The sequence below is a fragment of the Salarias fasciatus genome, chromosome 14, assembly GCF_902148845.1.
Source record: "Salarias fasciatus chromosome 14, fSalaFa1.1, whole genome shotgun sequence".
In the NCBI taxonomy this organism is placed as follows: Eukaryota; Metazoa; Chordata; class Actinopteri; order Blenniiformes; family Blenniidae; genus Salarias; species Salarias fasciatus.
Window position 1 is genome coordinate 4841022 of NC_043758.1, and position 13715 is coordinate 4854736.

General features: G+C 43.8%; 1 protein-coding gene across 2 annotated transcripts; it reads right to left on the reverse strand.

Moving 5' to 3' along the window:
* Positions 1 to 1091: 1091 nt before the first annotated feature.
* Positions 1092 to 11932, reverse strand: tgfb1a (transforming growth factor, beta 1a). 2 transcript variants are annotated; one of them, XM_030107864.1, is made up of 7 exons: positions 11590 to 11932; positions 9878 to 10575; positions 5311 to 5595; positions 4981 to 5215; positions 3350 to 3500; positions 2778 to 2888; positions 1092 to 2687 (listed from the first exon to the last, which is right to left on the reverse strand). In XM_030107864.1, exons 2-7 carry the CDS (start codon positions 10239 to 10241, stop codon positions 2640 to 2642), a joined length of 1194 nt encoding a protein of 397 aa, XP_029963724.1. In that variant the 5' UTR covers positions 10242 to 10575; positions 11590 to 11932; the 3' UTR covers positions 1092 to 2639. The 2 variants fall into 2 exon arrangements, with proteins under 2 accessions (XP_029963724.1, XP_029963723.1); XM_030107863.1 differs by having other exon boundaries at positions 9878 to 11932.
* Positions 11933 to 13715: the final 1783 nt, after the last annotated feature.

Below are 13715 nucleotides of genomic sequence, written 5' to 3' on the forward strand. Positions count from 1 at the left end.
TTGAAGAAAAAAAAAAAATGCTGAAAGTATATACTGTGTGAGGCATCGGGAATGGCAAGAATCCCATCACAACAGAATGAGATGAACGGCGTCGTGGAGAAAGACCGGAGAGCAGCAGAGAGGCCTGTTTAAAGTGGAGCCTTTTTCCATGGCCTGAGGCTAAAAACTATGAATCAAACTATGTGCACTACATATCTGGATTTTGCAATCAATCAGCTTCACTGAGCAAACCTTTTCTTATTTTTTCATGATCTTCATTTCATTTCAAAGATCATGTTCAGTTTGACGCTAAAGTACAGAACCACAGTGGGATTCGCCTGAGGGGGACGGTGGACGAGTCAAACATCCCTCCCTACTGATTAAAGCTACTTCTCCTGCTGGCCTCTTCAAAGAGAAAAGCACATCAGTTCGATGTTAACGTGAAGGAAGGCTTCAAATCTGTATTTTGATTGATTTCATAATGAAAGATTTTGTTGGAGGCTTGCTGGGCAGGGTCAGGGGTTGTGAAATGAAGGCCTGTATCTTTCATATCTGTTAAACTTACGTACAGTTCAACACATTTCAAATAGTCTATAACACTCGATTATGAGAATATGCCCTGTTAGTCAAGTTTAGAATGTAACTAACTAACTAACTGACTGATGAGACTTATGGTCCATAACAGTGAGTGCACCACATCGGGAATCTTTACAACATTACTCACTTTCAACTCACTTCCAGTTTTTGTCAGTGTCCTGTTAAAGTCAGAGTTTTATAAGAATTAAAGTTATGTTCCTAACAAAGATGTTTGACTAATCTACAGCCAAACATCTGTAAACATGTCGTTTCATATGACGGAAAACACAAACTGCATGTTTAAAAGCTGAGGGCATTCAGCTCATTAGGTGTGTTCTCACAGCCGAAATACACATGAATTTATCTACTGACAAATGCAAAGCACACACACACACACACACACACACACACACACACACACACACACACACACACACACACACACACGTACACACACAGCACAGCTTGCAGCCAAGTGGAAAAAAACAAATTTTATTTCGCTCATAAAATCTTCCACTGCAATAAAAGTCAGCACAGATAATTTAACATGTTTATTTCAATTAAAAAAAAAAAGTATTTACAAATTGAAATTTAAAATAGTAAGTGCACTATAAAAATATGAAACAAAAACTGGAGAAAGTGTTGTTCTTGAATTCCTACAGGATAGTATACAAACTGATCAGTTCTTGATTTATGAGAAAGGTGTGACTAAAAACAAAAAGAAAAAAAAAAAACTCCTGCAGTTAAAAGGAAATAATTTACCTTGATGGTTAGAAGAAAACTTCCCTCCTGAACAGCCGCATGCCCGGACCCTAAACACACCGCCGGGGCTGTAAATCCCCGCCGGGAGAAACAAACATGGCGTCGTCACGCTCGTTGCTCTCAGCTCTGACACATCAGGAGGCTTCAAGGACGGACTGACGCTCAGTTATCAGCACAAACACACACAACGGCACTGCCGGGATCGCACGGGCTGCAAACCAAACAGAGCAAACTCAACCGACGGACGGACGGTCCCTGTGAAAGTTTTGCTGACGAGTCCGGCCTTCCAGTGAGGAGGGAGTTCCCCTGGGTCAGCCTGTGTTTACCATGTGGCTCTTTTCAAAAAAACACCTGTTATCTTCCAGGAAAACCCCGACAGCCTCGGTTTTCCACCTGGGATTTAGCACCTTTTCACCTGCTTTGGAGGCTGATGTGGCAGAAGGAAGCCTCCCAGGCATTCATTTGCGAAACCAAAAGTTCTTCTTTAGAGTCCATCTTTGTTATTGTAGGGTGTTTCTTTGTCCGGGTTGTTTTTGTTTAAGCGTGGTACATGTCAATAGCTCCATTCATCCATTTTCACAAGTCATTACAACTTGTAGAGTAGACTTGACTCGTTCTTTTGTTTTGCTTTGTTTTTTACTCCGGACACACTTTAGGATTCACACCAGATTCCGAGATCAAAACTTAACTTGAGGCGTCCAGTGTCGGGTCGGATGAGCGGGACCGACCCCAGCTGACGCTGGACCTGAGGCAGGACAAGCACACACACACACACACACAAACACACACACACACACACACACAGACATGCACACAGCGGGCATGTTTAGAGTCAACGAAGAACCAAACCGAAGAATCATCTTCAGTCAGCAGGAGGACCAAAACTTACAGACACACAGGGAGAACATGCAAAATACACACAGAAAAGCCCCCAACTCTGGGATCAAACTGGGGATCGTCTCACTGTGAGGTGTGAGTGCTAACCACTGCATCACCTTGTGGTCCCCAATCCACCCTTACAAATAAATTAAAACAAGGCAGTGTTTTTTTTAATTACTACTTAAAAGAGAAAGTATGTACAAAAAAAAAGCCTTAAAATCCATTTTTTAAAACGACATCCGTGGTTTGACGTGTGTCCAACAAGATAATGGCAGAGCTTGCGGGAGAAACCTTGGAGACGACTTCAAATACTTAGTTCTCCTCGTCCACATTATCTTTTTTTTTTCCTTTATTCCAGTCACACACTCTCCTTTGTAGTCTGAAACGCAGCTCGTTGAATCCCTCCGTGTTCGAAACGAGGCACGGCGCGCCGTCCTGGATCTTTAGCTACACTTGCAGGACTTCACGATCATATTGGAGAGCTGCTCCACCTAGGAGCGAGAAAGAAATTGACTTTAAATGCAGAGCAAACATTTGCACTTCGGAATTACTGTTGCTGGGCGGCGGTGAGGCGGCGGTACCTTGTGTTGCCTGCCCACGTAGTAGAGGATTGGCAGAGGCTCCAGAGCCTGGGGAACGCAGCAGGGGTGTGCAGAGGCTCCCGGGTTGTGGTGCTTATACAGAGCCAGAATCTGTAAACAATAACACGAAGGAAATACCAGAAAACAGAGAACTTAGCTCACGGTTTCATCACCAACAAAACCAGTGCCAGAACAACCGCGATGCACGAGGAGTGGACCGCCAAGGATTTACAACCGTGCTTCAGCGGAAGATGAGATATCAGAAACAAGCTCTCCGTCAGCAGCGTTTAAACTCAAACACATGTTTGAATTTAAATATTTCTCAATCGCTGCATTGTGATCAGTATTCATTTAGTCTGTCGTAAGCTGGCATGCAAGGAGCCAAAGGGGAAATGCATTTGATATTCAGATTAGTTTCTGAATATTCATAATGCAGATTCAAATGTTGATGTTTCAGGGTTTTTTCACAGCTGCCGTCTCTTTTTGAAAAACTACATATTGTCATTTACAGCAAATAGATCTGCCTGATTTGCTTAGAGTGTGAAAAATGCTTTGAGGTTCGGGTGAAGTACCTGGGAATATTTGTTTTCGGCATTTCCGATGTAGGTGCAGGACCCCATGCAGTAGTTGGCGTAGTAACCTGTTGGCTTGTGGATCCACTTCCAGCCCAGATCCTTCCTAAAGTCGATGTAGAGGCTCCTCACGCAGCAGGTCTCTGTTTGGCTACGCAACAGAAAACAGGGAACGTCTGTTACACAGATTTTTAAAGCATCGTTGTTGCAGAAACTTTTGCCAATCATCCAAATTTAAAGCTCCACAAAGTTTCACTCAGTGGATCCAGTGATCCACTGAGACTTCAGCTCTGGCAGGAAAGTGTTTAAACTCAACAGCTTGTGTAATTTGCATTGCTTTGCATCAGAGGGAGCGTCTCACGCAACATTCTGATAAGATGCAACTGCATGTCAAAAATATCATGATTTACTGAGTTCACCATAGCTCCGTCAGAAAACATGATATAACAAAACTTTTGCATCACAGTACTGTAAAAAACATGCCAAGGACACCACGGCAAGAGAAAAATAACATGTTTACAGTATGGTACTGTAAAAAAAATATACAATTATATAGTGTATGTTACTTTCAAAGTAGAGTCTATATTAAAATATTACAAAATTCGAAAGTATGAGAGGGCAGAAATAAGATGCTATAGTTTGGGTCTGTGAAAAACACCATGGCACACAGTGTAGTGATGGAAAAATGTAGACGGTGAAGTCAAAATCCAACTGTTTACTGTATTGCACTGTCAATCTTATTTATAATATATTTTACTTTAGAACAGCAAGGTGTTATCAAGAATACATATTTTACTGCATATCTCACTAATACAAAAAATACGGCTCTTCCAAAAATGCTTCACAGTATGAGTCAAAAACAGCTTCGCTCAGTCATGTCAGAGAGAACCCTTACTAGTGTTTTCTGTGTAACTGTTTCAGTTTTATAACAATTACTGTATAGGACCTTCAAACATCATATTATCATTAAATGTTTTCTGATTTATGGTTTGATATTGACCTGGAAAAAAACATGGGACTGTAAAACATAAGACATAATTTAATAATGTTGAAAATAAAAAGTCATTTTACAGGATAGAGCTGTATAATATATACCAAAGGTCCTTGTGTAATACTATAAGAAATAACATACTTTCCAATAAAACCAAAACAAATGAGAAACTAGTTTTTTGTTTTTTTTGCAGTAATATACATTCAGAAATGACATAGTATTCCAAAAATATACTACTGTGCGGTGTGCGGTGCTTTCAAAAAGCTGTGGCACAATCAAGCATGCAACTGAAAGGTGCTGTGAAATATACCACGATACTGTATAGAGTACTTTCTAAAATAATATAACACTCTGTAAGTATACCATGTCTTACGGTACAGTACGGTCAATAGACCCTCGGTAAACTGTATGAAACTGTCGATCACACCGTGAGCTGCCATGGCGTCATTATGATGGACTACGGTATGTGTAGCCTACATTAGCTTTGGAGTTTTAAGGTGATAAAATACAATCTAACTCTCTTTAATCTGTTTAAATGACTGCAGGCTTGTGAGGCAGATAAACAGTGACTTTAAAGCTTTACAGATGTTGATCCAGTGGAGCAGAGCAGAATAAAGCGGGTTTGTGCAGATCTGCTTACGCTGAACAGGTGTCCCTGGCGTCGGTGGAGCGTTTCCTGCGTGAGCTGAGGTGGCTGCTGGTGTTCTGAGGGATCGACATGGTGAGGATGTAGGGCGGCTGCTGCGTCAGCTTCAGGAGAGTCCCCTGGTCGCCCCGGGGGCTCTCGGTCCCGGAGATGGAGAAGCTGAAGCCTCGGTCCGTGCTGGTCTGAGTGCAGTCGCAGAACAGCCTCAGCTGGAAGCTCTGCTCATCATCTGTCAAGGAAAAATCAGCCCACATGTCAAGAATCTGTCGCTGATGTTGAACGTCGTCATGTCGTCTGCGAGTCATGAAATTGAATGTCTCCTACCGTTCCCTTGGAGCCATAACCGCACGGGTTTGGCCACGTCAAAGGTCAGCCATTTGTCCTTGTACTCATTGGACAGGAAGCGGGACTCGAGGTACATGGCAGTGGATTGGTCAAGATAATACAGCTCCACTCGCTCTTTCTTATTGATGGTGGGCGTCTTGATGAGCATTCGGAGCTCCGCGCTGGTCAGCAGACGGTGGTCCCCCACGCTGGCCCGGATCTCAGACATGTTGAAGAACATGGGGATGATTTTGGCGTTCTTGGTGGGCTCGCTGTTATTCGTCTCTGTGTGATTCAAAGAGGGAGAACTGCTCATTCAATCGGAACTACCTACACTCTGTTCCTGCATGTAAGTGAATATTTCAGGTATTATGGTAATTATTAAATTTTCCTGAGGTAAACCATAATCTTTTCCTTCCTTGTTTTAACCTCTGTGAGGATGGTCCAGAGTTAAGGTGAAGGTGGCGCCTGGTGCTAACAGTTATCAACACTGAAGCCACAGAAGGTGATGCATGTAAGAGTCATAATGTTGCATCGATGATAGCTGAAAGCCAAGACTTCCTGTTTTAGTTTTGGGCGTCTACCATTTCAAACCACCGAATCAGTGAGGAGACCTCGAAGCCTCTTCTTCCATTTCATTCAGAACCTGACTTTGGGTCAATCATAACGTGAGCAAATATAACTGTAATTCAGTACTGTGTGGAAACTACAGCCGCATAATCTTAAAACTGAAAAATAAGGTTGAGGTCAGTAATAGGAAATAAAAAAAATGACTTAATATCAAAGTGCAAGAAAAAGGGGAAAAACATTTGAAAGAGTTCAAATAAATTATTTAAAAAAACACTTTGTTGGTGATGTTCTGGTGTGTTTTTGATCTTGCTCCTTCTGTTAACAACAAATGACTGAAATATCTCTTGGCTCAAGCGTTGGCATGCTGTTTTATAGGCATTACAACGTGGCAATGGGACAACTGGGCACAGTCAGAGGACCGTTAAATGGTTTGTAGTTCCGAGAATCAGGATTTCAAACTTTCCTTTTCAGCTGTGAACTTTTTCCAGCATTATTTGCATGCCTGGACATTAGCAGGAGACAAATTTGCAACATGAACCAACTGAAAATCTTTTAACAATTACATTTATGCAATTCAAAAGTAAACATGAAGGTTCATTCAATCTGACTTTTTTTAACCGGAGTTAAATAATGTTTTAACAAACCTAAGCAAACTTGTCAACTGTTTTTTTATTTTTTCCTCATAATGAGAGATCTTAATAAGAAATCTACAGTGAAATGTGAGCTCTCTCTGAAGCATAATTCACATGTTAATGAAACAAAAAGCTCAACTCACAGCGTTACTCAATAATCATCACTGCAGCCAAACACTCATCCATTCCAGCTGCTGTAAAATTGACCAACAGTGACTGTTTTGTTCTCTCACAGGGTTGCTGCCCATATTTGCAGCTTTAATTCCCCGAGTATGCCCATAACATGACAGCAGGAACACTCCCCCTTACAGAGCCTGACACAAAACAGATCCCGGCTACTGAAAGCGCTAAGACCATAAATCGGCCCGGGTTACATTTCTAGAGATTGAACTGGACATGGACCTGGACAGATAAGCAGAGGAAGGTTGATGATTGGAAGCGAGTGAGAGAAGGGGGAGAGAATGTACGGGTGTATGTCACATTTGTGGAGGGGTGGGAGAGTGGAGCAACTGCAGATATGTATCAATGGAGCACAAGCTGTGGCGCAAGGCCCAAAACGTTTACTCTGCCCTGGCCGGCCAAAACCAGGGCTCTCTGCTCGCAAGTGCGGGAATTACTCTTCTGACAGGAATTACAACCCAGCCCTGCATACTTGTGCTGCATGCTCAGTCCAGGCTGTACCAGGATACCGAACCTCGAGGCTGCCTGTGTATCATTTAGCGGGATCGCCATCTGGGTCGTAGAGTTTCAGCCCTTGTAGTGGAGCCAAAGCGAAACTGAAAAAGAGCTGATGTAGAGTGTAACGGGAAATGAGATGACATTTTACGGTCCCACCCAGAGTGCAGTCAAACGTCCCGTTATAAGTGCACGAGTGGAGACACGGAGCATCACGGCGGCATGCCGCTCGTGAAGAGCGGCGAGCTGCTCCTGGCTGAATAAAGTGGCGGCACGCTCAGAACGTTATCCCCTCTCGCTGGTTTCACATGAACGTGTTCAGGGTCAGAGAGGTTCTTGCAAAACAGGAAATGACGTCACTTCCCCTAAGAAGCACATTGACTCCAGTATCATAATCGCAGTGAAGCTTCATCCTCACTTCTACTTTCTAATTAACAGAGTCTGCATTGTCTCTGAAAGCCTTTCGCCGATCGAAACTCATTCCGAGGGAACAAAGTGTTAACTTTTCAGCTGCATGCTCAGTGGGGATAATGCCTCAATCCTGCAGATAGGGGTAAAGATGGCACTCTTGCCTGAGCTCTAACATGGGTGTGGGGGGGGATTTGTGTGTTGAATCAGGGCCTATCCACAGGTAAGCCGGGGACAGCTGTTGTGACAGGTAGAGAGACAGCTCTATAATTACCAGTGGGAGGAACCAGATTCCAGCTAAAGGCTAAATATCTGCCTCCTCCATACAGGGGGCTCCACCCTCCCACAGCCCACTCATCGATGTCTTGTTTCCCTTTCTCAATTTCCTTCACGCCAAATGCAGGGGCCCTATTTGCTACACCTCCGTGGTAATTATCCAACACCACTCTTCATTTCACTCCTGAGTTCAAAGTGGCAGTTTTCCAAAGGAGAGAAGAGATCCGCCACAAATGAGCTAAATTACATTTGAACATGTGAACTGGGAGAGGTGTGTTTGTGTGTGGGCTCCAAGGGAGGGATGTGGCTGCGTACTGGCTGAAGTAATTTAAAGTAATCCACCACTCAATTATCGCAATGGAGACTAAAACTATTAAGTGCTGAAATGCTTTGCACACAGCTTTGTGTCCCCGGAGGCTGTGCTCGTTATGTGTTATCAGGAAGCTGTGAGTCGTCAAAATGGGAAGGAAAAAGAAAAGAAAGAAATGACGAATAAGATGAGACGCAGACAGTCAGAAGCTGGTGTTTGTGTGCGTTCCTCCTTTAATTATTAATTGCAAAACATTTGTTGATAGGCCTTAACATGTACACTTGACAGCGTCATGATTCTGCAGCGTGGGGCAGCTCTCTGAAGGAGCCATATTAGGGCCGAGACAGTGGCCGGGTGTTCTGTGGCATTCCAGAAGGGTAGGAAACACATGCTCCCCATGGGCACCGCTTGAACCGGACCTGAGTCACTCAAGATCTCAGTGGCCATCGGCCTGCCTTCCTTCCTGCCAAGCTGCCCTGTCACAAACACGCTGCGAACACACTGATAAATAAGCTCAGGAAGCCCTGCAGAAAGAGGGCTGAGAGCAAAGGAACGAGGGACAGAGACAGATACAGACAGACGGGAGTCGTGTCCAAAGAGATACAGCAATGAAATGGTCAGGGGGAAAAGAGATATGACGGTGAGCAAGTGTCAGGATAAACAAGGGAGAACCCACTGCTCATGTTACTGGAAAACCCCAATCCCCGAGGGACAAAGCAAGAGAAAAAAAGAGAAAATAAAAGAGAAGAATCAGACAGGGCAAGGGTTAAAGAGTGCATTTCATGTCTCCCCTCTTCTCATTTTCTATTTTCCTTCTTTTTCTTTGGGTCTCATCGAAGCAGAACAAAATCACGTCCTTCATTTTGAAAGCTGCTTTGTTTTCTCTTTGGTCTACACACTCCTGAGCCTGGTCCATCCACTCAAGTCTTTCTTTTGAAGTGGTGGATAAAAGGGGGATAGTGTGGATGCCCGCCTGATAGGGTGAGAAGTATAGACATGTAGAGAACAATAGAGCACAGAAACAAAACCCCACCGAAAAAATATGCTTATCATAATGGTTTGGGAATTATTGCACGATTACAGCCAAACACCGTTTGGCTGAACAAGCAGCACATGCAGCCTCGCCAAACAAACAGCGCTAATAAAGCCGTAAAAATGCTTCGGAGATCACGAAGGCAACGCGCACATCAGACCAGATGCATCACGTAGCGCCGCTAAGTCGTTTCACCTGTGATCTCTGAACTCCCGAAGCCGCCTGAAGATGTTGGGCGGCGATCACACGGGGTACATGTGTTGAGGGAATTTATGGAGGTGATTAGAGCTGACACCAGCCGTCAGGCATGTTCTGGCCAACTGGGGGCCAAAGTCAATTCCTGGACTGCCTTAACACGGAAACGTAGGCTTTGAACGTTAAAACCTACCAAATTCAGATGAGCTCATCTTCGCACCACTGATTTCTCGTTTTTTAGCAGGTTGTTGTGTTTTTTTCTACGTGGAAGCTATTGGCGCATGTGGAGGATATCTGCTTCCCTGTTTCTTGAAAAATGTGCCTCAGGTGTGTGTAAATGTCAGAGCATCAATCACATCCATATTATTGCCTGACATCCTTATTGCTATAGTTAAGCAATTGCCCTAATTTTTGACAATGACGTGGGGTCTCGCAGGGGTGATTAATGGCGGGCTCTCTGGTACTCACTGGTCATGTTGAACTTGTGCAGCACCTTTGCGAAGTACTCCTCCTCCTCCTGCTCCACGAGGATGTCCGTCTGGACCTTGATCTGCTGCTCCTTCAGCAGGTCCTTGGTGCTGTTGTAGACCGACAGCAGGTTGGACGGGATGTCCTCCTCGTCTCCGGTTTGATCCGGCTCGGGCGCTTTTGGCAGCCGCAGCTTGCTGAGGATCTGGCTCCTGATGGCCTCGATGCGCTTTTTCTTCACCATCTCCAGGTCCACGGTCTTACACGTAGACATGCCGCGCACGTTGTCCGCCGTGTACACGACCACGAGCATCAAGACAGCCAGTCTCATGGTGACAGCTTGACAGCACAGCCGCCTCTGCATTTTGGATGGTAGAAAACTCTCCCTCACCTTGACTCTGCCTGCCCGCCTGCCTGCCTCCCACCAGAGATGCTTAGGGAATAGTGAATCACTCGGTGGCGGGGTGTGACTGACGCAAGGTGTTTACACACGACAAAACAATCACCGCAGTGTAGAGAGTCCCGAAAATTCACAGCTACTGGAGCCTCAGCTGTTGCTTCTGCCGTGAAAAAGCTCCTGGTGTTTGTGTCGTCTTTGCGTGGCGGCAGGTGGAGTGCACCTCGCCGGGCAGACAGACATGGAGTGATGAGCCAGCCTCTGACTCAGCCGCGCAGGTAACACAATGACGTCCCAGACTCTGAGGGGAGTCCAGAGCGGAGCTGTCAAACACTGACAGGGCACATCCAAACAGCAACACAGTAATAGTCAAAAGGCTGGAACAGCACTTTTTAGAGCAAGACAAGCCTGAAGGTCTGGAGCGTGAAGCAGAGCTGGTTTTATGCTCATGTGTTATGGACGTCTTTCAAGCCTCAGTGAACCACAATAACCGAGTCGTGTCTTATTCAGGGCATACACTCCACGTGTCAGCTGTATTGCTCACCAGGCAGTTTCTCATTACAAGTCCCCTGAGGCCGGCTGAGCCGATGTGAATGAAGCGCTGGAAGACAGCAAAAGAGTTCCACTCACTTGAAATCTCGATTCTTGGGTTTTTAACCTGGCACTGCTTCTCTGCTTCCTGTTCTGCTTGACTTACAGGATCAACTAAAATAATTGAGCTGATTTGAGCTCAATGTTCCCTTTTTAAGCAGTCTTGAAAGAGAGAACAGACATGTGTATCTGTTCGGGGGGAAATCGGTCTTCTTATTTATGTGAAGTTTGGTCAGATGACCTCGGGCTTCCTTTGCAGCCCAGATAAAACTCTTTGGGGATTTCTGTCAGGCTCACAGCTAATCAAATGTCCACAATGAAGGGAAAGTCTGGTGTGCCCGTTTAAAGTCTTAACTTTGTCTGACTTACTTGACACAGATCACAGGCTTATACATTTCCTCCTACAGAAAAGCATTTGACAAACATGTAATGCTCCCCGCTCTGACTACCTCTTTTTACCAGCAACAACATGTGATCTGCGTACAGCTGCAACACACCAGAAACTGCTTTCAGTGCCTGCGACTCATGACTGCCTCACAGGCAGAGCAGCTGTCTCTCGATCCGTCTCTCCGCTCTCAAATGTGACAACATGGTAGTGTGCCCTCCGTGTGCGCGGACGGCCGAGTCTAAGGAAGCTCAAAGCAGTTCTGTTAGCAGAAGACTGAAAATGCCGACATCAGTGACACGCCGTCCTCTTCTGACAGAGTTTAAAGTTTTGACACACCTTCTGTTTCAATGAAAGTATCATCCAGCAGCAGAAACAGTCCCTCTCAGGTGGCGAGACGTTTGGGTTCTGGTCTCTGTCCTCTCCTCCCGTCTATCCATCCATGGATTTCACCTCGATCATTGCCTCCACAACTCCTTCACTTCACACCTTCTCCCTCGGAGTCTCTCCACAGCCTCCCTGCTCACACCTCTATTTAACTCTGCCTGTCTGCCTGAGAGCTCCCTCCTCTGCCGGTGCTTGTCAGAGCTTGCTGGTGACAAAGTGATTTGTGGGAGCTCAGATAACTTTTTCTCCTGCACACCCTCACTCTGCCTCTCTCTCTCTCTCTCTCTCTCTCTCTCTCTCTCTCTCGCTCTTTCTCTTTTTTTTTTTGGGCTGGTTCCTGTTACCCGTCTAATAGAGCGAGGAGCTCTCCGCCCAGGAAATAAGGGTAACGGCCGCAGTGTAAAACATCTGCTGTTTAGACTTGAGAGCGCTCTGCTGCCTGACTTCTGTCCACATCAGGAAGCCAGGAGCCGAACATGCTGAACGAGCGACTGTGGAAGAACCAGATCTCTCAGTCACTGATCACCGACATACAACAGGTTGAACTGACCAATCACAGATACTCAAATAAAAAAGTATCCTTGAGGGATGAATACTTTCAGTGGTTTTATTCATAAACTGTTGGATAATTTCCACTATAACAACATTCTGTCTCATCCTGCCTCCAAATGAGAGTATAACACTGGTATAATCACATTACTGCATTTAAGAAGTCTTAAATTGTATGAGCAATCTTTCAGTTCCATAGTTTTACTAATATCTGATTGCATTTTGCAATATGATGACATAGTGAGAGGTGAGTTTCTTTCGTCACACAGTCATCCTGTGTTTGAAAGAACTGCTTCTGCAGTACTGATGGCAAAGGTGGAAGTAACACATTTCAGATACCCATATTACTGTCACCATCTGGCACTTTGAGGAGTATATCTTACATTCCACACAATATAATGGGATTTGCTATGAATATACTTTAAATCAGTATTGAAACCCTTTAATCCTACTTTTCTTTAGCCATTAACTTTATTTTTGTAAAAAAAAAAAAAAGTCTGGCTTTATGCCTTCGTGTCTTGACAAAAATACAATAGTTTTCACGTACTTCCTTACTTCCTTTGTTGTTCTGCTCATACATAACCTTTGAATGTAGGTTTCTTTATTGGAAAACTGATATAAATTTCTGATATAAACCAATACAAACTTTCATTATTATTTTTTTTATAAAACTACTGTTTGTCTTTTACATCAGGTGTTAAAACAGTAACACTTTTAAAATTAATTAATTTCTATTAAAAATTGAAGTAATTACTCACAAATGCTCTCATAACTATCATTTCGTGGTATTCTTGGGTGATTTTACAAGTATTCCTATGTGTATTTATTCATGCATTGAAGAACAATTCACACTTTTCGACTTTTAAAATCACAAGTCACAATGAAATATCCCTGTAATTTGAACCAAAATCCGAGCTCTTTGATCAGCATTTTGCAGGAATTAACTTTATCCCTTTAAAACCCATGCTTTTTGTCTGCACTTAATCAACAAGACAAACTGTGTAATTTCAGTACTACTTATAAATTGATTTTCTGAGAAATGCGATTTCAGTTTTTCTTTAGCTAAAGAGAATTAACTGACTACTACTAGCAGTTAACTATAAAATGAGCTTAAAAGGTAGCTCATAATGTTTCTGTAGTTTTGGGAAAGAGCATTTATAAATCAACAGTTGTCTTTCCATCTCTGTTGCCAAACCTTTGAAGTCATGTGTTGAGCATTGTGGATCACCGTTAATGGCGTTTTACTTACCTTTCTGTGTAAAATTGTGTTTTTAACCTCCGGATTAGTTCTTCATATTTGCAGTATATGTGGGACCTTCAGGGATGGTGGTGGACTGGAGTTAGGCTTGGAAATAAAAAAAGAAAAAATGAGAACATACAATATTCTGCTCATTAAAACTGTATTATTAAAACCTTTTGGGAAAAGAAAAGAAAAAATTGCTTTGCATGGTATGGGTGTCTCACCAACAGGTCGCCAAATGTACCTGGTGGCTGTGAAAGTGCGACACCTGCCAGGCCCGAGATGTGAG

Coding starts and splice junctions, on each gene's coding strand:
- tgfb1a (XM_030107864.1), bottom strand. CDS start 10,241: ATGCAGAGGCGGCTGTGCTGTCAAGCTGTCACCATGAGACTGGCTGTC. Junction 5,596..9,877: donor GCACAAGTTCAACATGACCA/GTGAGTACCAGA, acceptor TGAATCACACAG/AGACGAATAACAGCGAGCCC. Junction 2,688..2,777: donor ACGTGGGCAGGCAACACAAG/GTACCGCCGCCT, acceptor TCTCGCTCCTAG/GTGGAGCAGCTCTCCAATAT.